Here is a 24,072-nt window from a genome sequence, read left to right as displayed (position 1 = left end):
GTTTTATAAATGATCCACTGAATTTGTCTGCGATCTGTGTAGCCACTGTCCGCAAAGTAAGCGCACTAGCACATGCGTGCACACAACCCTACCATAGTACACTACTCCAGCAGCCTCTTCTCCAGGGGTTTTATAAATGATCCACTGAATTTGTCTGCGATCTGTGTAGCCACTGTCCGCAAAGTAAGCGCACTAGCACATGCGTGCACACAACCCTACCATAGTACACTACTCCAGCAGCCTCTTCTCCAGGGGTTTTATAAATGATCCACTGAATTTGTCTGCGATCTGTGTAGCCACTGTCCGCAAAGTAAGCGCACTAGCACATGCGTGCACACAACCCTACCATAGTACACTACTCCAGCAGCCTCTTCTCCAGGGGTTTTATAAATGATCCACTGAATTTGTCTGCGATCTGTGTAGCCACTGTCCGCAAAGTAAGCGCACTAGCACATGCGTGCACACAACCCTACCATAGTACACTACTCCAGCAGCCTCTTCTCCAGGGGTTTTATAAATGATCCACTGAATTTGTCTGCGATCTGTGTAGCCACTGTCCGCAAAGTAAGCGCACTAGCACATGCGTGCACACAACCCTACCATAGTACACTACTCCAGCAGCCTCTTCTCCAGGGGTTTTATAAATGGCTGGTGGTCGTGCTGCTCTGGGACCTTGACAGATGGCCGTCCTGATAGGAGGGAAGTTTCCTTCCTTTTACAGGAGGAATCTTGACTGAGATGGGTTTAGGATCATCTCTTAGCTCGATTCAAGTGAGTTGAAGTTCCTGAAGCCTCCTACTTTGGGATTCCATGCATATACTGGTATGCTTGAACCTAATCCTATTTAGCTATTCTGAATTGGAATTTGTCTCGATGCTTTAAACTGTAGTGTCACTCCCTACTGTTCAGCTAGAGGATTGTTCGGAGACTACAGGTTCTATCTTACCCAAAGCCTGTGTCAACTGATCAATCTTAAACTGATTCTTGAACCTGCAATGCTCATCCTTTGTGTCATCCATTTGAGAGGGAAGGTGGAGTATAGTTGTTATACAGGCATAACCTGTTGTACTGCTGCAGTGAACACAAGATTATCAGATGTAAGCAAATAATCCTGATGACACCTAGTAAATGACTAATTGAATTTGCCTCTATGCAAACTCAAAAGATCATAACTTGCAATTTTTTTCTGTTTAATGTCTTTACAATATGTTTGAGATTTAAAGTCACCATGTTTAAGCTATTCCTGCGTTAATTCAATTAACTGTGTTCCCAAAGATTGGGTGTGACCAGCACCCCTGAATCCTCCAGCTGCTGATGCTTGTGGGCTTTATACAAGGGATTAAAGACAAGTGGCTTTTGTTGCAGATTACAAATTCTGAAATATAAATCCAGTATTTCTGAGTTCACAATGTAGAATGGTGACCTGTTGCTTTGCTCACAAATTTGTTGCGGCTCCTGCAACTTTCCATTTACCCTTAGCTTAACCTGAGTGATGAAAGATTGCTCATTGCTTTGCCTACTTAAAGGAATGCTGTGGAGAAATATTCCAATCCTTAAGGAAACAAATTAATTAATCTTTCCTGATGTGTTTGCATTGTGACTAAATGCAGCACTGGCTTAAGGCTTGAAGAGGAAAGATATGCAATCAAAACCAAATTTCTCCGAGTGCAGTGAACTATAGAATTGGTGTTCCATTAGTGTGCAGCAAAATCTGGAACAATTAGCTGGGTAGTCGTGAGTGGATGAGAGTTTTAGGACCTGCCACACAGATGTCAGTGTATTTCTCATGTTATTCTTCACCATCTGAAAAGAAATAGTGTATTCTTTTTTCTAAAGAACCCTGGGTGAAATCCTAATGTAAACTATTACTGTCTGTCATATCAGTTAGTTGGAATGGCAGCTCACTGTACAAGCCTGCCTTTGTGTCTTGCCGTTTGAAAGAGCCACCAAGGTTTTAAACTTAGAGCTCGCTGGAGAGATTCACTTCACTAAAATGGTGTTGTGGTGAAACTTTCTGTAATTTTGTGATACCCTTCTTCACTATTTGCTTTGTGAACCATTACTGCAGAAATGTTTTTGATGCCAAGTTGTATAAGAAAGAAAAATTGTCACTACCTGGCATCCTTCTGCACTCTGCAAGAGGATCCATGTGAATTTCTATGATATTGACCACCTTGCTTTTCTTCCGACTTATAAAATTTCCCATTTCTTTTATAGGTATTAGCTGAGGGCTACCTGATGATTGGTATCGATGGCTCAGAGGCAGCAGATGGCTCGGACTGGTTTTGTTACCACTCCGTTTCTCCGTCAATTTTTCCTGTGGGGTTCTGTGAAATCAACAAGATTGAACTTACTCCACCCAGAGGTAATGGCTTTCTTAGTGGGTAACATGTAATAGTTCAATTGCTGTGGATCTAACTCTGTTAAAGCTCAATATAATATCATTGTTTCATTGATGGTCTGAATTAATTTCATGTAATGGGGTTTGAAACCCATTATCTGCTGTTTATTCCTTTTAAGTTCAAAATCTCTTTTGCTGTCAGCTTACTGCCACTGACTTAGTTGATTTTAATATGGTTCTCCAGGGTATCTCCCAGGTCAGTCAGAGCTGATCCTTGAGAGAAAGCCTGTATCTGATACTTGTTTACATTTGGGACAGCACCTTTAAACCTGCTATGAGTCCCAGGTAGGAGAGTAGCTGCATGTCCTCTGGTGATGAGTGGAATGGAAAAGGAGAGTTTATCTAGCTGCAGGTTAACTATCTAAACTACAGTAAAGCAGAGCACCTCTGTGGCAGTTTAGCAGGGATAACAGAACCACACTTGGTGTACCCTCAACTATACAGTGTCTGCCCTCTCCGATCAGCTCATTGTTGATTCCTTCGTTGTTGAGGACGTGCTTCTTTCTATTCTAAAATCTTGCCTAACACATGTGCTTTTGAAGAGGATGTCTTTGGTACAAGATGTTAATTCAAGGCACCATCTGCTGTGGATGTAAAAGATTGCAGGAAATGATCTTTAACCAGGGCTTGGGAGTTACCCAAGCCAGTATCACGCTCTAAAATTAGAATAATTTTTAAAAACAAAATCTGATCATAGTTCTAAATTGGGACCATCCCTTGAAAATTAGCGACTTCTGACATAAATTTTGTGCAATAAACCTTCAAATTAGGCGGATCGAGAATGGATTCCTGCTCGGAGTTGAGTTGTCTTCTTGTGGAGGAAGAAGTAGTCAGCCTGCCACAGGTAGTTTTAACATTCTCAGGTCTAGGGAGAGGAGAAAGCTAGTGGTGTTCTGGTTCCAGGATCACCATCTGTTCATGTGTATTAGAAACTCTTAGGTAAACATAATGGGTAGACGGTGGAATCGGATTCAGTGGGGATGCCAGCATGAGTGCCATTAGCCAAGTATTCATTGTGTGTCAGATTGAGTTGTTGCTGAAGGAAAGGAGGGGAGAGCAGAAAGAGCACAGTGGTTGCACGCACGTGTATGCACTATCTCTCTGATTTTGTATTTGAAGCACGTATGTGAACTGGTGTCATGTTGAACATTCTTGATGTTCCCAGTCGAAATGGGCACTTTTACTTTAGTAAATTACCGCACGCTAAGGTGATGCTGGCTATTTTACAGGTTACTCCAAAATTCCTTTCAAATGGTTCGACTACCTTAGGGAGACGGGATCCATTGCAGCACCTGTCAAACTGTTCAACAAGGTGAGAGGACATGCTGTTGGAGATGACTTCTTCCACTCCCTCTATTCTTTCACATTCTGTCTGCATTTGGAAATTGGCACTGGGGAACTCGTCTTTAAGTAGAAGTTATGAACTTTGACAATTGTCTGTTTTAAGCTCAAGCATGTATTTTTTGACCCTGGCTACTTCCGTGACGTGACCTTGACAGTAAAGTTGAGAGAGCTACTGAATTTTTAGACAGTTGCCCTAATGAGAGAATAAAGTTCTATCTGCATCTGTGGGTGATTGTACACAAGCTAGTGTGTCTGCTTGGGTAGTAATCAGAACATTTGGGCTTATTCATTTTAGAGTCACGTGAATTAGGTGGCATCAGCATTTGATTTTGGATGTGTAGAGTTTGTTAACCTCAAACTGCAACAGGCCTCCTCACTGCAATGGGAAACAAAAAAAAAGCCTGATCAACAAGGTTAGCTATTTTAATCATTCCTGTAGAAAGGGCTTGTGTCCAGATGTTAAGAGCTTCTGCTATAATATCCTATGATTGAGTAACACACAAACATAGAGAATAAGAGCAGAGTAGACCATTTGGTCTTTCTAGCCCACATTGTCAGTCATTATGGTCATGGTTGAACATCCAGTTAAATAGCCCCCTCCCCCCTCCCCCCTCCCCCCTCCCCCCTCCCCCCTCCCCCCTCCCCCTCCCCCTAAACCTGTGCTGTCTAATTTTGGGCTCCAAAAGACCTTTGCTATTTGCCCTGTCCATGCTCCTCACGATTTTATAAGGTTGCCCCTCGGCTTCCCACACTCCAGGAATTAGCCCCAGCCTATTCAGCCTCTCCCTGTAGCTGAAACCATCCAACCCCGGCAACGTCTTTGTAAATCTTTTCTGGGCCATTTCAAGGTTCAAAAAACATTCTTCCTGTGGCAGGGAGACAAGAATTGAATGCAGTATTCCGAAAGTGGCCTAACCAGAGTCCTATACAACCGCAACATGACCTCCCAATTCCTGTACTCAATGCATTGACCAATAAAGGCAAGCATACCAAAGCATCGTCTTCTCTATCCTGTTTACTTGTGACACTACTTTCAAGAAGCTATGAACCTGCACTCCCAAGTCTCTTTGTTCAGTTACTCTCCCCAGGACCTTTCTGTGAAATGTATAAGTCCTGCTTTGATTTGCCTTTCCAAAATGCAACACCTCATATTTATCTAAATTAAACTCCATCTGCCACTCCTCAGCCCATCTGATTTAAGGTCCTGTTGTACTCTGGGGTAACTTTCTTCACTACCCACTACACCTCAAGTTTAGTGTCTTCCAAACATAGATTGGGACTGCAATAGTGTCAAGGACTTGGATGGAGAGGAATTTAAACGTGTATAGCACCAACCACCAAAAAAAAATTCTAGTCCTGCCCATATTATAACCCATCCAGTTTGTAGTGGTCCCACCTCCCTCAGAACTGGTCCTAGGAATCTCAAACACTTGCGCCTCACACCAGGGAGAGAATTCCAAGATTTTAACCCAGCACCAGCGAAGGAACTGTGATATATTTCCAAGTCAGTATGGTAAATAACTTGGAGGGAAACTTGTAGTTGGGGGGTTCCAATGCATCTGCCGGCATTTGGTAATCAGAACTGAAGTTTCCTCCCACAGTCCAAAGATACATAGATTAGGTGGATTGGCTATGGGAACTGCAGAATTTCAGGGATATGATAAAGGGGTGAAGCTGGGTGGGATGCCCTTCAGAGAGTTGATGTGGATTCAATGAGTCAAGCTGGCCTGCTTCCACACTGTAGGGATTCTGTCTCTTTATTTATGTATCCATCTAATATATCCCGTTTTTACCTGGATTGACACGTGGCACTGGTAGCAAATCTGAGATCTGACATTTCAGCTTTTTTTTGATGCCCCATATTTTGCTTTTAAAATTGCATCCTTTCTTTTCTCTTTTTTTTCCCAATATTGCTTTTACTAATGTGTTCTGTGGCCATCAGCTATTCATCTTCTCCCTCCAGAATGTCCTGTAGCCACTTGGACATCCCTGACTCTAGCACCAGGGAGGCACTATATCCTGGAGTAATATTTGTGGCTACGGAGCTGCTGTCTACTTCCTTTAAAATTGAAAACCATCTAACTAATGCATTCCCACACTTTTTATTGCTCTCCTGTGCAACAGGGCCAACCAAGGTGCAATGTATTTGGCTCCTCTGTTTCCCCCCGTGAGGCCATTCCCTTCAACAGTATCCAAAGTTTTACAAAGGGAATAGCCACAGCAAATCCCTACACTGCCTGGTCATTTGACATTCCCTTCCTGTTTGTGGAATCTTAGACTGTGTTGTGACCACCTCACTGTGCATACTATCCATGATACTCCGAGCTTTGTGAATGCCATATAGTGTCCCCAGCTGCTGGTCCAGCTCTGAAACCTGGCCTTCCAGGTGCTGCAGCTGGAGACACTTTGCTCCTTCGTACATGCTGGTCTCGGGCACTAAGTGTTCCTGGCTTCCCACATCGAGCAGGAAGAGCACACCACAAGCTTTGAGCACTCCTGCCATGACTTCCCTTTTTAATTTAATCATTTTGGATGTTGCTTAAAATCAAATAATATCAATTACTCTCGGGTCCTTATTCCTTGGTCCCCCTGTAGTGACCAATTATAAACCTCAAACGGGACCTCGTGCCCTTGGCACCAAATTCCCACAGAGCTCCTGATTCCTGAGATGTGCCCACGTTCTGGCTGCATCACACTCAGGATCTATTCTCTGAGTTGAGAAGCTTGCTTGTACATACTGAATGTATGGATCCTGTGGTGTGCTCCCAGGCACAGCCTGGACCCACAGAACTGACTCCGCATTAGACGTAGTTCATAGAGTATTATTTTTGAAAAGGTTTTCCAAATGATTGATCTCCAGCTTTCCCTGTGAACACAGGAAGTTCCAAACCATGGCTTCCGAGTGGGAATGAAATTAGAAGCTGTAGATCTGATGGAGCCGCGTTTGGTGTGTGTAGCAACTGTTACCCGCATTGTCCATCGGCTCCTCAGGATCCACTTTGATGGATGGGAGGATGAATATGACCAGTGGGTAGACTGCGAATCTCCAGATCTCTACCCTGTCGGCTGGTGTGAACTGACAGGCTACCAGCTTCAGCCGCCTGCATCGCAAGGTAAGTTAGCAGATTATCCTTTTTAAAACCAGCTGGCAGCATGGGGCATGTTTTATTTGTTCACAGGGTGTAGATGTCAATGACGAGCCCAGCATTTATTACCTATCTAATGACAGATGAGCCCATTCCACCTCAAAAGACATAGACACTGACACTGCCTGAGCCTGAAGAAAGTTGCTTGTGATTGAAATTCCCACGTTCTTTGAGTTTTTTGGTTATAAACATCCCCTCGGAACTTGCGAGGCCATTTCAAAGGATAGGTAAGAGTAGCTACGTTGCTGTGAGTCATGTATAAGCCAGGCCCAGTAAGGTGGCAGACTTCTTTTATTCAGCAGGGTGTGATTTTACTACAACTTCGTAGTTTGACCATTATTACTGAGATTACTGATTCATTGACTTATTTCATTAATTTAGTTTAAATTCCACATTGCCATGGTATGATTTCATCTCTGGTCTCACGCCATTAGCCCAAGACTTCCAATTCAGTAGTTAGGACATTCTGTTTCCATTTTTGTTTGCAACTGCAATTACTCGAGTTCTCACCTGGGCTCCGTGATCATCTGTAAGCATCTGTTCATTTTCTGTTCATCTTTTTAGAACCTTTTTAAAATTCCACTTTTTCATCCAAGCTTTTCTCCACCCTTTCAAACAGCTTTGAAGTTTGCTCGGTGCCCATTTTGTCTGATTACTCCTCTGTGAAGAGCCGCCTTTATTCTGTTAAAGGTGACATATTCACGTTATTGATTTTGGTGAAATGGGAAACAGCTGCTCCGTCCACATGCCTGAATATCTGTGGATTGTTCTTGTCCCCTTGACCTTCCTAAAATGTATTGCTGCTTTGTAATTCTCCAGGATAGTCAGAATTCTGTTTTCTGCCTGTTTCTGATCTGTAGTTTGGCAGTGGGGATGTCCAAGTTCTGGCTTGTGAGCTGAACATTGCTGTTTCCCGGCTTGTGTCCTTCAAATTGCTTTCCTGTTCTTCTTTCAGCCTCGAGGGAGAATCAAACCAATGTGATGAAAAAGAAGAAAGCCAAGTCCAGCCAGTACAAGGGGCACAAAAAAAGTAGGCTTCCAGTTTTTTTAATGACTGATTTGTTTTTCTTTTTGGCACTGTCTTCTCTGGTTATTCTTTGTTTAACTTGTATTTATATCACTAGAAATATGCTGAACATCTCAAAGGTTACAACTCACTTCTCAGGAATTTGTGATCCTTAAGTACCTACATATTTTTTTAAAAAGTGACATTCCAAAACTTGCCTGGAGATCAACCTGTGCGTTGATTGGGCAGGAGTGTATTTCAGGGTGAAATGGGCTTAATGCTGGATGTGAGTCTCACTCCAGGCAGGGAGCAGGTGAGCAGAGGCTTGATGATTTTAAACATTATCTTTCACTGCTGGTATTGTTCTTTCAGCACTCGAGCCATTCCTTTAGAGCTGTTTTTAAACCACATCCATGTAGAATCCCTACAGTGTGGAAGCAGGCTATTTGGCCCATCAAGCCCACCCTGGCTCTCCCGAAGTGCACTCCACTCAGACCCCTGATCCTCTCCCTGTAACTTTACATCCCCCATGGCTAACCGATTTAACCTGAACACCATGGGCAACTTAGTATGGTCAATCCACCCAACCTGCCCATCTTTGCTATAAGAAATTGAGAATTTGAGTCCAGGGATGTGCAGGCTCTGTGGAATAGCCATGAGAAATACAGGATTACAGTGACTGGTGGGGGGTGGAGGTTTGGGTGGTCACTGTGGACTGGCTGTTTCCACACTGTAGGGATTCTATGATTCTCTGTGGTGCTCTTGCTAAAGGATTTACTGAAAATACTGACACAACAGGGTGACTACAAACAAGCCAATGTCACCTTTGAAGCCTCTCATGTTAAGAAATATGTTTCTTCACTTGTGCTGTCATTATCAGAGACCGGAAGAAGGCAATTTTAAACCCACTTATGTGAGCAATGGATTCTGGTTTTACAGTAATGGGTTTTTTAACACATTTGTGCTACTTTATTGGCTTTCAGCAATATTGATTAATTTATTGTCACGTGTACTGAAATATGGTGTAAAGCTTTGTTTACTGCGGTACAAGTACATCACAGCAAGCAAAGGATGTACAGATCAAAAAGACTTTGAGGCATACAGGTTACATTGCAGGTTACATTATTTGAGGCTAGAGTCCATTCAACGGCCTGATAACAGCCAGAAAGAAGCTGTTCCTGAACCTGCCTGTGTATGTCTTCAGGCTTCTGTATCTTACACCTGATGCAAGAGGTTGTAGGAGGTCATTGCCAGGGTGTGATGGGTCTTTGATGTTGGCAGCGTTTCTGTGGCAGTAAGCTCTGTAAATAGAGTCCATGGGTAGAAGGTTGGCTTCTGTGATGGCCCTGGGCAGAGCAGTTGCCGTGCCAGGCCGTTATGCACTCAGACAGTATGCTTTCAGTGGTGCAGCTGTAGGAGTAGGTGAGGGACCTTATAGACATGCCAAATTCCCTGAGCCACCTGAGGAAGAAGAGGCTTTGTTGTGCCTCCTCGACTGTCACTTTTACATGGGAAATCCAGGGCAGGTCATTAGTTTTCGTCATTCCAAGGAACCCTTTGCTCTTCACTCTCTCAACCTCAGTTTCATCGATGTAAATGGGGGCGTGTTCTCCTCCTTTCTGTCTTAAGTTGATGATCCGTTCTTTAGTTCTGCTGACATTGAGAATCTGTTTTCACTGCACCATGTCACTAAGCCCTAATTCTCACTTGTGTATTTTGACTCATTGTTGTTGGATATCCATCCCACTACAATGGTGTTGTCAGCGAACTTGTAGATGGCGTTCATTCAGAATGTGGCAACACAGTTGTAGGTGTTCAGGGAGTACAGTAGGGAGCTCCAGTGTTGAGGGTTATTGTGGAGGGGGTGCAGGTACCTATCCTCACTGATTGCAGCCTATGAGGATCCAGTTGCAGAGGGTGGAGCTGAGACCAGGGTGTCTCAGTTTTGAGATCAATCTGGAGGGGATAATGGTGTTGAAAGTGGAGCTGTAGTCAACGAGCAGGAGTTTGACATAGATATTTTTGTCCAGATGTTCCAGGAATGAGGGCAGTGCTAGGGATATGGCATTCTTTGTGGAGCTGTTACATTGGTAGGCAAGTTGTCGGGGATTGAGGCAGGTTGGGAAGCTAGTTGATATGGGCCATGACCAGCCTGTTGAAACACCATGATTATTGAAGTCAGAGCTATTGGGTGGTAGTCATTAAAGCACACTGCATGTACTGTCTTCGGTATGGGGATGATGGTGGGCACCATTGAACTTCATTACTTTGAGAGTGGGTTTTTGGGGTGCCCAGGTTCAGTCAGCATCAACTTTTTATGGTACTTCAACCTGACTCTGTTCATTGTTGCAAATTAGCATTGAATTTTGCTATTTCCAGCCCATCTACCTCTTCTTGCTGTTAAATTTACACCAACTGTATATGTGTCCTCTAGCTTTGTACTATTTCTTCAAGTCATAGCATTAGGACAGCTAGATTTGGTCATTGTAACTAAGACTATTTACTGTGAACATTTGGGAAGCACTGTTAGACAGAAGGGGAAATGTTGAACTGAGTAGCTGCTGGTAAGACGTGCCTGGAAATGCTCATCACTGAACAAAATGTTGCCTCAAATCTGGATTTGTGATGTTCCTCCTGCTATGCAGTAACATTAGTTGAGAAATGGAGCAGGAAGCTTGATACCGAGCTCCTTTCCAAACACTGAACAATCTGAGTAAAAAGCCTGCTCGTGAATGGGATCCCTCAGTCTATTTTGGTCTGTGTCAGATTTATTTGTTTCACATGACATAGCTCAGCAAACCCTAGAGGCAGCTCCTAACCATTTATTCAGTTATTGCTGGTAAATAGTTCTGCTTCAATAAGTGAGGTTTTGGAGAAAAGCTTACTTTCTGGGGTAGAAGTTTTTCATTGAGGTATGTCACTTGAAGGGATTCTTACTTCTGAGTTGGATGCTCTAACAGACTGTTGACTTGAGTAAAATCACAGTCCATCCTGATCCTGTCCTTCACTAATGTCCACACATTCAGGAGGCTCTGGATCAGAAACCTTGTTTGTATGGTGGGATCTATCAGGGGCGTGTGCCTGAACTGCAAAGGAGGGGCTGGTGGTCTTGAGAATTTTCATCTTCCCTTGATGTCACATTTTCATTTGCAGTGAAATTCAGCCCCCAGAGAACTGTTGGAATATTAATTACGGAAGTAATTAGGCCACAGTCTGTAATTATTCAGAATTTAAGACAAATGAGGGTACGTATTCCAAAGCTGCATGGAAAGTAACTATCGTACTGAGACAGTGTAGTGTCAGCTTTGCTTTGTATCTAATCCTGTGCTGCACTGACTTGGGATGGGTGCAACCTAGAGGGAATTTAGTCTGGATCTAATCATTCTTTCCTGTTCAAATTGAGATTAATTATCTTTCATTCTATGAATAGCTATCAACAAACATTGAGTGAAGTATGCTTTCTTTCACCAAGAACTCCTAAAAGGAAACTTTGAATGAAGCTCTTCCTTGCTCAGTAGGTTGTGTTCAGCAGTTAGAACATTCCAAATCTATTTCACGGTGAGTATTTATCATGTGTGACCCAGAGAAATGGTGGAATCCCAATAACTACCTGATGTCCCCCTCTCCTAGCTTCATGCATGCTTTAAAGCAGATATCATTACACAGCAAGGAACGTTTGGTGAAAGTTCATTTTGCTACTTGCTCCAATATTGAGCGCATTGCATAGAAGCCACTGACTCTGACCAACGGAGCAAATGCGGAGAGTTTCAATCAGGAGTAGTTGGACCCCAGCAAGGCCCAGTTATAGATTAGTTACACAATTGAGCTAATCTGCTTCTGTGTATTTTAATAAGGTTGATAGTGACTGTAGTGCAGACATATAGAACGCTATAATGAGAGCTTAACAAAGTTTGACCTGATGTTTAGAGAGGAAGAATCGAGTTGGGAAGAAGCCGGTCAGTTTGCCGATCCTGCCTATGAGTGGCGGGACGCGCAGCAGTTTTTCTGTGGATGATGAGTTGAATGCTCCATATCGAACTCTTCCGGTCCAGGCAGCCTCAGAGGCCCACGTGCCTCCCAGCACTAGCAGGCAGGTCAATGCTGGGCTCAGAACAGGTAATCTCGTGGTTGTAACGTGAAAGGAGTTTGATCTAGTTAATCCCATTCCAAATGTCCTGAATTTAATGTTGAAGGAAATGTGTAGCAGATGTTTTCTTGCCCTATAAACAGCACATCAAATAGAGTAGAGGAGCACTGTATAGCTACCTGAGTCTGCTCTACCATTCAGTTGTATCATGGCTGTTCATCGGCTTCCTGCTCGCGCGCTCACTCCCGCTCTGCCTTCAGTATGTTCCATGATGGAGCATTCAGCATCCTGCTGAGCGTAGAGAAAACCAAAGATTCACGAACCCCTTGAATGAAGGAATATCTTTCTGCTCAGTTGTGAATGATCAGCTCCTTCCTCTGTCCCTGATTTTCTAGGTTCCCCAGCCAAGGGAAACGACTATGTCAAGCCCTTTCAGAATCTTAGATTTTCACGTGATTTTCTTTTATGTTTCTGAAGTCCAAAATATGTTGTAAAAGCAAAGCACTGCAGTTACTGGAAATATGAAATAAGAAGTGCTGAAGGATCTGTGGTGGAGAGAAGCAGTTCCTGTTCTGAATCTGAGACAACAAGGTGTAGAGCTCTACGAACACAGCAGGCCAGGCAGCATCAGAGGAGCAGGAAAGCTGACATTTTGGGTCTGGACCCTTCAGGAAAAAAAAACTTCTGAAGAAGGATCCAGACCTGAAACATCAGCTTTCCTGCTGCCTCTGATGCTGCCTGGTCTGCTGTGTTCATCCAGCTCCACACCTTGTTATCTCAGGTTCTCCAGCATCTGCAGTTCCTACTACCTCCTGTTCTGAATCTGGTATGACTTGTTCAGAACCCTGGAAAGTGTGGGCATAGTCACTGAGAACAGAGCTTCCAGGCTGCATTGTTTGTAAACATGATCTATCGAGACCACAGTATCCAATGTTATTATTCCAGCTGATGCTAGCTCTGTAACTGGATACACGAGATCCCAGAATGAAAACTGCCTTGATAGATAACAGTAACATGAAAATAGGAGGAGAAGTGGGCCATTTGGCCCTTGGGGCATAGTCTGCCATTAAGTATGATCATGGGTGACGTCCCTGCTCCTGTTTTCTCCCCATAGCCTTTAATCCCTTTAGCTCCATGACCTGTAGCCTGCCTGCATTTCCCCTATCCCTTTCTGCTCAACCTTAATGGATTCATGTGAGATCCACTGCACCCTACAAGAAAAAAGCTTCTAATCTCCACTATGTATGGTCCTCCCTGATCCAGCCTTTTCATACAGACCAGCCCTCACAGGAAACAGTCAGGGAAACCCATTGCACTCCTGCCATTGCCCGAATATCCTTCTGAAGAGGAGACTAAAACTGCACACAGTAGTCCTTTGTACAGTTGCATTAACAAGGCTTCCCTGCTCCTGTACGCAAATCATCTTGTTATGTAGCCAGTACACCATTTTCTACTTCACTGCCTGCTTACCTACAGTGACTGGTGTACAAGGACATCCAGGTCTCTCTCAATGTTGTTCTCTTGCAATTGAGAGCTGTTCAGTTAATAATATGCCTTCCTGCTTGTGCTACCAAAGTGGATAACCTCACACTTATCCACATTATTCAATAGCTGCCAGGTAATTGTCCAGTCATTCAATTTGATCAAATCGCTGAAGCATCTCTGCCTCCTCCCCACAGCTCGCCCTCCCAACCAGCCATCTTTGTATTAGCTGCAAACTTCAAGATATTTCATTTAGTTCCTCATCTAAATTATTCATCACATTGTGAATAGCTGGGGTCCAAGGACTGATCCCTGTGGTACCCACTAGTTACTGCCTGCCACTTGGAAAAAGATCCATTTGCTCCCACTTTTTGCTTCTTGCCTGACAGCTAGTTCTCTAATTGTGCCAGTGCACTATTACCAGTCCCCTGTGCTTTAATTTTACATGTAGCCTCATGTGGGACCTTCTGATGGTCTAAATAATCCACATCCACTGGCTTCCGCTCACAACTCTTCCGGTTGCATCCTTTTAAATTTCCAGTAGATTTGTCAAGCATGATTTCCATTTTGTAAATCCATACTGACTGCATCCGATCCTATCACTACCTTTTTTATTTAATGTGAAGGTTCTTCCCTGAAACAAAGGAATGCCATGCTGCGTTTAACAATAAAACAGAAGTTTATTAGACAGTAGGCATAAAAGAAAACAAACCAAACTTTCTCAGTAACATGGCTTGAAAGATTTTGAAATACTTGGCAAATAACATCCCATTTGCTCCCCGATAGAACCGCTTTGTAGTCACTCAAAAGCCAGAGCTCCCCTTAACTCATCTTGACTGAACTTTTTTTTCCTCAGTTCTTGTTCTGTGATCTTAGATTTCCTCAGTCTTGAATAACCAGCCAATTTGAGCCAATTATTCCTCTTCTGGAAGTTTTCACAAAGTAGACTCTCTTACTGATATAACTAATTTCCAAGATAATGGGAACTGCAGATGCTGGAGAATCCAAGATAATAAAATGTGAGGCTGGATGAAAACAGCAGGCCAAGCAGCATCTCAGGAGCACAAAAGCTGACGTTTCGGGCCTAGACTAGCGCTCTGATGAAGGGTCTAGGCCCGAAACGTCAGCTTTTGTGCTCCTGAGATGCTGCTTGACCTGCTGTGTTCATCCAGCCTCACATTTTATTAACTAATTTCGAAAACTGCTCTGAACAAGACTAACTTAGTTAATTATTAAACCCCTCCAATAAAAAAAGCAACACCCAAAAATGATTCAGATCATTTTTTAAAAAGCCACACCTTTCACCACACCAGACGATTGTTAAAGCAACCACAGCACCAAGCTGTTTCTAGCTGCCTCCCCACAGTGAAACTGCCACTCCTAATCCTGCCCTGTGTGGTTGCAGTTGTTTCCTTTCAGTATGTCATGTTTCAATCAAATTTTAAAGCTTTATATGTGCAAATAGTAGGCGCTAGGAGCTCTCTGTGAGGTGTTTGAGGAGTCCTGGGATGTTCCTTCCACTGCTCCTCCTCAATACATTCCCTGGTTCACCTGTAATATCTGCTGTCTGACTAACTTTGGAACTCCCCTTGTGGAACAAAAGTGGGATGGGATGTGTTGTGGTAATAGTTTCCCTGTTCTAAAGTCAGATCCTGACTGATGAGATACACAGTCCAGTTCAGCAATGGTCTGCAGTTTAACTGTTCTACATTTTTGCTTTTTGTCCAGTCCGTGTGACACTTTCCACTGTGCTTTTGGGAATACGTAGACTGGCCCGATGATCCCACGGTAGTTTTCCCTTGTTTCCTTTTAGCCATGACAAGATTGAGAATGAGGAATCTTGCAGTGTTCTCTGACGGACACTTGTTTGTCTGACCTCAATAACTGCTTTGACGTACAGGTTGTTTGTCATTAGCAGTTGGATTGTGTTGTATTTGATGCTCAGTTGGTGATGAATTCTGTCCAGTGGCTGGACGCAGGCACTCCTTCAGGCCGTCACTCAGTGACGGGTTCTGTACCCAAGGAGCTTGATGTGCTGACTGGTGTCATTTCTGTGTCTTTCAGCGAGCAGCAGTAAGCACCGTGATATCATCATCTGGTGACCAAAGGCGGCTGCCGTCTCTCCACGGCGTTTACTGGCAGCTACCAGGTGGGTGGGAAACCAGCATTTGTTTCACAAGTAGTGACTCTCCTGTTGCTACAAATTTTGCAATGCCACGTCCATAGTTAACTGTGGCAGAAGGAGACTGGACAGGCACTGGTCTCCAGGCAGGCTGTGTTGTAGGTCTATGAAACCAGGGATTGGGAAAGCTTCTGGAGCTGGTAAGAGGCAGTGATCCTGTGTGCTGTGTGGGACTGGATTGGAGTGTGCTGGAAAGGAATGGAATAGAATTACTTCTGGAAACTGTGTGGCCCCCAAACCTGGAGGCCAAGCTGTGCCTGACTGCGAGTCACATGTTCCTGTAACTTGAACTGCCAGCTGTCTCTATGTACACAACATAAGCTCAGTCTCCATCTCGGCTGCAGGGGTGGGGAGCAGGGTGAGTGAAAAGTCTCTGGTGGGTTGTCAAGATATTGAGAATGGGGAAGAGTTGGAAATGTGGATGTTTTGACTGATCTAAGATGTACAGTCGTTTTCCTTATCAAGTGGGTATGAGATTGGTCCTCATAAAAGTGTCCTTTCTGCAACAACTCTGTCTGTGAGGTTCTGTCAATTAAATTCTTTGTGCCGGCAATTATTTGATCAATTCAGTATGTTTCCTTTAAAATGTCAGTCTCCATCTTTCACATAAAATGGGGATGATTTCAGAAGTTAAGCAGCATCTTAGCCCTGGAAGTGGCGTTCAGTCCTATAGCGCCACCACGAGGCAAAATGGACTGATCTGCTCTTGCAGCCTCCAGCGGGTGTGAGGAGGAGCAAGTTAGTTCTTCAGTGTGATTCTGTCTTTTTGTCACCTTCCTAAGAAGCCTCAATTCCCAATGTTGGCACTAATCTACAAACTGAATGCACTTTGCCTCCCTCTTTAGATCTCCTTGAGTGAAACTGATATATGTTTGCTAATGCACTCATGTATCTCGTCTGCCGCTCGCCCTGAATTAGTTTCTTATATTTCCTTCCAATATTCCCAGGCCTTGCAGAACGAGAAATCTGCCGAATTGCCTTGTTCGGCCAAGCTTGTACTTGCTGGGTAGTGAATCTTGACTGAGAAGTGAAGTCTCGGTTGTAAATTCTAGCTCTCCTCACAGGGAGCAGCAGTAAGGAGGAAAATTGCCCCTGAAACTATTTATATTTTAACTCTGTTTTGTCTGAGGTGCTGATGTTTTGTATCTTTTCCTCTCTCCCCAGTGATCACACTGGAGCACAAGGTGAATTTTATGGATGTCTCCAAGTTCTGGCCCCTTCACGGTGCCTCCTGAGCAGGAAAGCAAGGTGACGTGGCAGCTAACCCGCAACTTTGCAGACATGGCCTCCATGCTTGTATCAAGCACGGACCCTTGACTGAAGCATCTGCCCTTTCTAATCAGTTGGGTCCCAACGTGGGAGCAGTTCACCACAAGTCCTGCAGGCTGTGATAGTGAGAACATGCAGTGATATTTTTTACTGTACACTTGGACAATTCTTTTCTGGTTCAGGATGAGTGATGAGAGTCTAGTTTTTTGTTTCCCCTGTTGGACATTCTTGTATATTGTACTTGAAGTTATTTTACTGGTGGGATGGGAGGGGAGAATGTCTGTCTGTTTTTGGTGTTTAATTTTTTTTAATATAAAATGCTCTCATGAGCGTTCTGTGACTACGTATTCAGGTGAAGTTATGTTAACTTCTGACACTTTGCATCCTCCACAGGCACCACATGCCAGATCGTTCCACCTCATTCCTTCATTTGAGGTTGAACACTTTTTTTGTATAAACTTATAAACCAGAAGAAAAACCCCCTCTCAGGAAGTTGATGCCTGGTCTTGCTGACTCTACCCGTGTGTGTGCATGCATATCTAGGGTGCAGCTAATTCTTATCCTCTGAGCCAGTTGTGTTTTATTGTTGAGTATGGTGTGGACCCCACAGGACTGAAGTCTTTATACGTGATAACCTTGTTAATTGGTATGGTTCCACATGTTGCTTCTGCAGACTCACGAGTGACTGTGTGGGTACTCTAACAGCTCTCTTGTGCTCAGCCCGGTTTTAATGCTGTTTTGACTTTCCTTTTATTTAACGCTAATAGCAGTATTTGAGGTGAATGGAGAAGTGTTGTGAAAAAGAGCATCTGAAGCCAGCGAATTCTGGGTGGATCACTGACCAAGTGGCCTCTTATGCTGCAATTTACAATGTTTCAAACTCTTATCAGAAAGCATCATCTAGTGGACGGTGTTTAAACTTGGAGCATCTGCAAGAGACATGACTAATGTGCGTTAGAGTTTCTGATCCTGCCCTGGGATGATCAGGGATGCAGGCCAGTAGCTTGCTGCTTTCAGCTATGGTGGTAACCCCTCACCCCTGCTCTGCATTAGGTTACCTGGTGAACACGGGAGGCGGTGGTGGGGAGGGGGAGGTATTGCTTGCCGGTCACCTCCTGTCCTTCCCTCCCTTTGCAGGCTATCCAAGTAGGCACTTGCACCCTGCCATTCACTGCATTGAGAGGCTGCCATGTGCACCGGGTTTGGTTCCATTTAGTGTGAAGACATCATCGTGATAAGGAAGACCCCAATCACTTTAACAACAAAGCAAATAGGAGATGCCCTCATTTTGTTTCTATTGTTGTTAACCAAGGAAACACTAATCTCTTAAATTCTGTGGACAGTCAGGTTCACCATCCGATCTCTCCAGTGTAGAGGTGTCAGCTTCTCATGGATGGAGAGATGAGGGATTGATAAAAGTACATAGCCCTCATCTCCCCAACCCCTACCGCACCCCTCAGCTTTTCTTCAAACTCCTTTGATTTTCTGTAAAGCAGCAGATTTCAATGGGATACTGATGTTCTGTCTCTGAGCAGACAGAGTTTAATACTGCATTTGAATCCAGTGCTCTGGGAAATGAGTCAGAAATCACACGACACCAAGTTATAGTCCAACAGGTTTATTTGAAGAGACAAGCTTTTGGAGCCTCACTCTTCCTTCAGGTGTCAGTGAGAGAGGTGGTATCAGACAGAATTTATAAGCAAAAGATCAAAGGGTCATAGAACTGATGCAAATATGTTGAACAAACCTAATATGGCTGTTAAATCTTTAATCAGTCAGAGAGAATTAATATGCAAATCCCAGAATTTCTTTCAAATCACAGCCTGAGATAACGAAAGGTTTTATCAGTTCCCTCAGTTTACGAGAGAGGACACCCCAATTCAGACAATGCAGTTTAGGTGTGAGACCTTGTTTAGAATCTGGCTGTGCATCACCTTGGAGAAAGACAGGTTTTATTTCCAAAGTAGGAATTTATAAAATTGACTGTTTAGAAATGGTGCGTTTTTTGAACACTACAGGTGACCCCACTAGATTGAAGTGTTGTGTCCTCTCACACACATCTATGGTGTTAATTTGCATTTGCAGATTTGTAATTGCAGATAATCTATTTTGTTCAAAAAGCTCACAATTTGTAGGCTGTCAAGTGGCATTTTATAAATTCCACCTTTTGGAAATAAAACCAGTCTGACTCCAAGTTAAAACCAGCCAGATTCTAAACAAGGCCTCACACCTAAACTGCATTGTCTGACCTGGGGTGTCACCTTTAGTAAACTGAGGGAATTGATAAAACCTTTTGTTATCTCAGGCAGTGACTTGGAAGAAATTCTGGGATTTGCATATTAATTCTCTCTGACTGATTAAAGATTTAACAAGCCATCTTAGGTTTGTTCAACATATTTGCATCAGTTCTATGACCCTTTGATCTTTTGCTTATAAATTCTGTGTCTGATACCACCTCTCTCACTGACACCTGAAGGAGCGAGACTCCGAAAACTTGTCTCTTCAAGTAAACCTGTTGGACTATAACCTGGTGTCGTGTGATTTTTGACTTTGGTCCACACCAGCCCCTCCCCTGGGGAATGGGAGAATACAGAGCTCCAGGTAGAGGCTTTTTTTTTCCTTCCTTTTGGGAACTGTATGTGGGCCTTGTGTAGGGGTGTCTTGTGACAGTGCTGTGGCTCAGGCCCTGATCTAGCTCTCTGCAAGGTACTGGCAGCACACTAAAGTACCACACGCACACACGCACACACGCACGCTCCCGCTCCCGCTGTCCGGTCCGATGTTCGCACAGTACGGTTGTTCGGTCCAGGACATTATTGGCTACGTTCTGTGGAACTATCTCCTCCAGAGCACAATGTACAATTTAAATCCCCTTTGAACATCACTTCATAGGCTTGAACTGAACTGATGGCCGATCTGTCATCTCGTGAGCAGATTGTTGTCACAGTGAGAATCCACAGCCAATTATCACATCTACTCCCTCTTTCTAACCTGATCTTATTGTCCCAATTTACACTTGAGAATAGTTTGTGTATGGTATAAGTCACAGGGAGAGTGAGAACTGGATGGAATGGCAGATCCCTGTTGAATGTGCGCCCCCCCCCCCCCCCAAATCTCCAAGACCAGCCTGATTTGCAGCCTTCTCTCCCTTTTTAGAAGTATTGCTTGTTGATTCAGAATGCACATGTTTCCAGGCTTGCACACAACCCCTGGTGACCCCCATGCACGCTGCAGACTAACATAAGTCAGCGGCTTTTTTTTTAAAAACAATGTGAGCTCCTCCCTGATCTTTGTAATATGGTGCTACATGAATCTTTAATATGGATCATCATTTCTTAATGGAGGGATTTTGAGAAACTGTGATTTGATTCAGGAAAATTCTTCTATTCTCTTCCTGTTTGACAGTCGCACGAATTTTGATAAAATTGCAAAAAGGGAAAAAAATACATAGTTCTGACAAATTCTTTTCCTGACACTGAGCAGGACAGCAATGTTGTAGCTAATGGTGGGATTTATACATTGTTTTCTCTATGTATTTTGATAATCTAAATTGATAATTGTACAAATGTAATCTTTCCTTTTAATTCGTACAGAGGTTATTGGCAAGAAGATGCCAATCTCTCAGCATCTGTACGTCCAAACAGAGAACTTTACTGTTTTGATTTTCAGAAATACTTTTCACTAAACATTAGATGCATTAGTCACAGCTTTGTGTAAAAAGAAATGAAAATTGTTCACTAAATGGTCATTTTTTTACACTTAATAAAACCTTTTAAATGGATTGTAACCTGTTATTTGCTCTGGTCAAGGCTACAGCTTTAAGATCTGTCTGTCAGACAGGAAGCCAGAAGAGACTTGTAGACCTTAGACCATAAGAAATAGGATCACTCAAGCCTCCTCTGTAATTCAGTAGGATCATGGACGGTTTGACATTCCCGTGTTCATTTTCCTACATTTTTCCCCATAATCTTAGATCCTTGATTAGTGAGGAATCGATCTATATTGCCCTTTAAATATCCACAAGTACCTACCCCCACAGCTTTCTGCCAGGAGTTCGATAAGAGCATAAAATAAAGGAGCAAAATTAGGCCATTCAGTGCTTTGAGCCTGCTCTGCTATTCAATTATGTTTCCCAACCCTGTTCTCCTGCCTTCTCCCTGGTACCCTTGATCCCCTTTTACTAATTAAGCACTTGTCTACTTCTGTCATACATAGAACATTACAGCACAGTACAGGCCCTTCGGCCCTCGATGTTGTGCCGACCTGTCATACCGATCTCAAGCCCATCTAACCTACACTATTCCATGTACGTCCATATGTTTGTCCAATGACAACTCAAAAGAACTTAAAGTTGGCAAATCTACAACCGTTGCAGGCAAAACGTTCCATACCCTTACTACTCTCTGAGTAAAGAAACTACCTCTGACATCTGTCCTATATCTTTCACCCCTCAATTTAAAGCAATGCCCCCTCGTGCTTGCCATCACCATCCAAGGAAAAAGGCTCTCCCTATCCACCCTATCTAAACCTCTGATTATCTTATGTCTTAATTAAGTCACGTCTCAACCTCCTTCTCTCTAATGTAAACAGCTTCAAGTCCCTCAGCCTTTCCTCGTAAGACCTCCCCTCCATAACCAGGCAACACCATAGTTAATCTCCTCTGCACCCTTTCCAAAGCTTCCACATCCTCCTTATAATGCGGTGACCAGAACTGTACGCAATACTCCAAGTGCGGCCGCACCAGAGTTTTGTACAGCTTCACCATAACCTCTTGGTTCCGGGACTCGATCCCTCTATTAATAAAAGCTAGAACACTGTATGCCTTCTTAACAGCCCTGTCAACCTGGGTGGCAGCTTTCAAGGATCTGTGTACATGGACACAGAGATCTCTCTGCTCATCTACACTACCAAGAATCTTACCATTAGCCCTGTACCTTGCGTTCCAGTTACTCCTACCAAAGTGCATCACCTCACACTTGTCTGCTTTAAACTCCATTTGCCACCTCTCAGCCCAGCTCTGCAGCTTATCTATGTCTCTCTGCAACCTACAACATCCTTCGTCACTATCCACAACTCCACCGACCTTGGTGTGGTCTGCAAATTCACTAACCCATCCTTCTACGCCCTCATCCAGGTCATTTATAAAAATGACAAACAGCAGTGGACCCAACACCAACCCTTGTGGTACACCACTAGTAACTGGTCTCCATGATGAACATTTCCCATCAACCATCAACCACCACCCTCTGTCTTCTTTCAGCAAGCCAATTTCCGATCCAAACTGCTAGATCTCCCCCAATCCCATTCCTCTGCATTTTGTACAATAGCCTATTGTGGGGAACCTTATCGAACGCCTTGCTGAAATCCATATACACCACATCAACTGGTTTACTCTCATCTACCTGTTTGGTCACCTTCTCAAAGAACTCTAAGGTTTGTGAGGCACGACCTTCCCTTCACAAAACCATGCTGACTATCCCTAATCAATTTATTCTTTTCTAGATGAGTATAAATCCTATCTCTCATAACCTTTTCCAACACTTTACTAACAACTGAAGTAAGGCTCACTGGTCTATAAATACATTCAATGACTTGGCCTCCAGCCCACACTTCCTTAGATTAGGGGCTCAAAACTGCTCATAGTATTGCAAGTACTGACTGGTGCCTCATACAGCCTCACCAGTACATCTTTGCTCTTGTATTCTAGCCCTGTTGAAATGCAATGTTGGCATTCATTTGCCTTTCTAACTGCCAAAAGTCTCAGAAATGAAACTGGAAGGCTCACCTGGCATCAGCCGAGGCACCGGAAAAGTCTGGCAAAAACAGCCCTGTTAACTCTGCGGGATCCTCCTCACTAACATTTGGGGATTACTGCCAACATTGGGAGAGCTGTCTCACAGACTAGTTAAGTAACAGGCTGACATTGTAAAGTATGATTCTGTGAGTATGACTATGTCCCAGACACCCCCATCACCATCACTACATATGCCCTGGGAGTCCTCAACAGTGGCTCTGGACCCCATGAAGTCTCATGGCTTCAGGTTAAACATGGGCAAGGAAACCTCCTGCGAATTACTATGTACTGTTCTCCCTCAGCTGATGAGTTGTTCCTCTTCCATATTGAGCAACACTAGAGGAAGCACTGAGAATGGCAAGGACACAATTGTACTCTGGGTGGGGGATTTCAACATCCCCCATCAAGTCTGGCTCGGCAGCAGTACTACTGATCGAGCTGGTCGGGTCCTAAAGGACGTAGCTGCCAGACTGGGGTCTGCGGCAGGTGGTGAGGGAAAAACATACCTGATCTCATCCTTACTAATCTACCAGCTGCAGTTGCATTTGTCCATGACAGTATTGGTAAGACTGACCATTGCATGGTGCTTGGGGAGAGGAAGTCCTCTCTTCACATTGAGAACAACCTCCATTGTATTGTGTGGCACTATCACCGTGCTCAATGGGACAGACTTCACACAGATCTAGCAACTCAAGACTGGCCATCCATGAGGCGCTGTGGGCCATCAACAGCAGCAGAATTGTACTCCAGCACAATCTGTAACCCCATGGCCTGGCATATCTCCCACTTGACCATTACCATCAAGCCAGGGGATCAACCCTGGATCAATGGAGAGTGCAGGAGGAGCAGCACCAGGCACACCTGAAGGTGAGGTGTCACCCCGGTGAAGCCACCAAGCAGGACGACTTGCTAAACAGTACAAGCAGCAAGTGATAGAGCTAAGCGATTCCACAACCAACAGATCAGATCGAAGCTCTGCAGTCCTGCCACATCCAGCTGTGAATGGTGAGGGACAATTAAACCTCGCTGGAGGAGGAGGCTCCACAAATATCCCTATCCTCAATGATGGAAGAGCCCAGCACATCAATGCAAAAGATAAGGCTGAAGCATTCACAACAATCTTCAGCCAGAAGTGCCAAGTGGATGATCCATCTTGGCCTCCTCCAGTGGTCCCCAGCATTACAGATACCAGTCTTCAGTCAATTTGATTCACTCCGTGAGATATCAAGAAACAGTTGGAGACACTGAATACTGCAAAGGCTATGGGCCCTGACAACATTCTAGCAATAGTACTGAGGACTTGTGCTCCAAAACTTGCCACTCCCCTAGCCAAGCTGTTCCAGTACAGCTACAACACTGAT

At 43.9% G+C, this 24,072-nt stretch overlaps 1 protein-coding gene across 8 annotated transcripts in view; it reads left to right on the top strand.

Moving 5' to 3' along the window:
* mbtd1 (mbt domain containing 1) overlaps window positions 1–18,544 on the top strand; it is an 87,846-nt gene extending 69,302 nt beyond the window's left edge. For 6 of the 8 annotated variants that reach the window (XM_048554958.2, XM_048554956.2, XM_048554953.2 and 3 more), the window contains 5 exons: window positions 2,218–2,365; window positions 3,631–3,713; window positions 6,624–6,858; window positions 7,847–7,921; window positions 16,813–18,544. In XM_048554958.2, the coding sequence (XP_048410915.1) occupies window positions 2,218–2,365; window positions 3,631–3,713; window positions 6,624–6,858; window positions 7,847–7,921; window positions 16,813–16,883 (612 nt within the window). In that variant the 3' untranslated portion in view covers window positions 16,884–18,544. Of the gene's footprint in view, window positions 1–2,217; window positions 2,366–3,630; window positions 3,714–6,623; window positions 6,859–7,846; window positions 7,922–15,530; window positions 15,616–16,812 lie in introns of all 8 variants that reach the window. The other 2 variants (XM_059653605.1, XM_048554954.2) reach the window with 1 other exon arrangement.
* Window positions 18,545–24,072: the final 5,528 nt, after the last annotated feature.

This window comes from Stegostoma tigrinum, chromosome 22 (genome assembly GCF_030684315.1).
Source record: "Stegostoma tigrinum isolate sSteTig4 chromosome 22, sSteTig4.hap1, whole genome shotgun sequence".
In the NCBI taxonomy this organism is placed as follows: Eukaryota; Metazoa; Chordata; class Chondrichthyes; order Orectolobiformes; family Stegostomatidae; genus Stegostoma; species Stegostoma tigrinum.
This window is presented reverse-complemented; position numbering and strand designations above follow the sequence as displayed.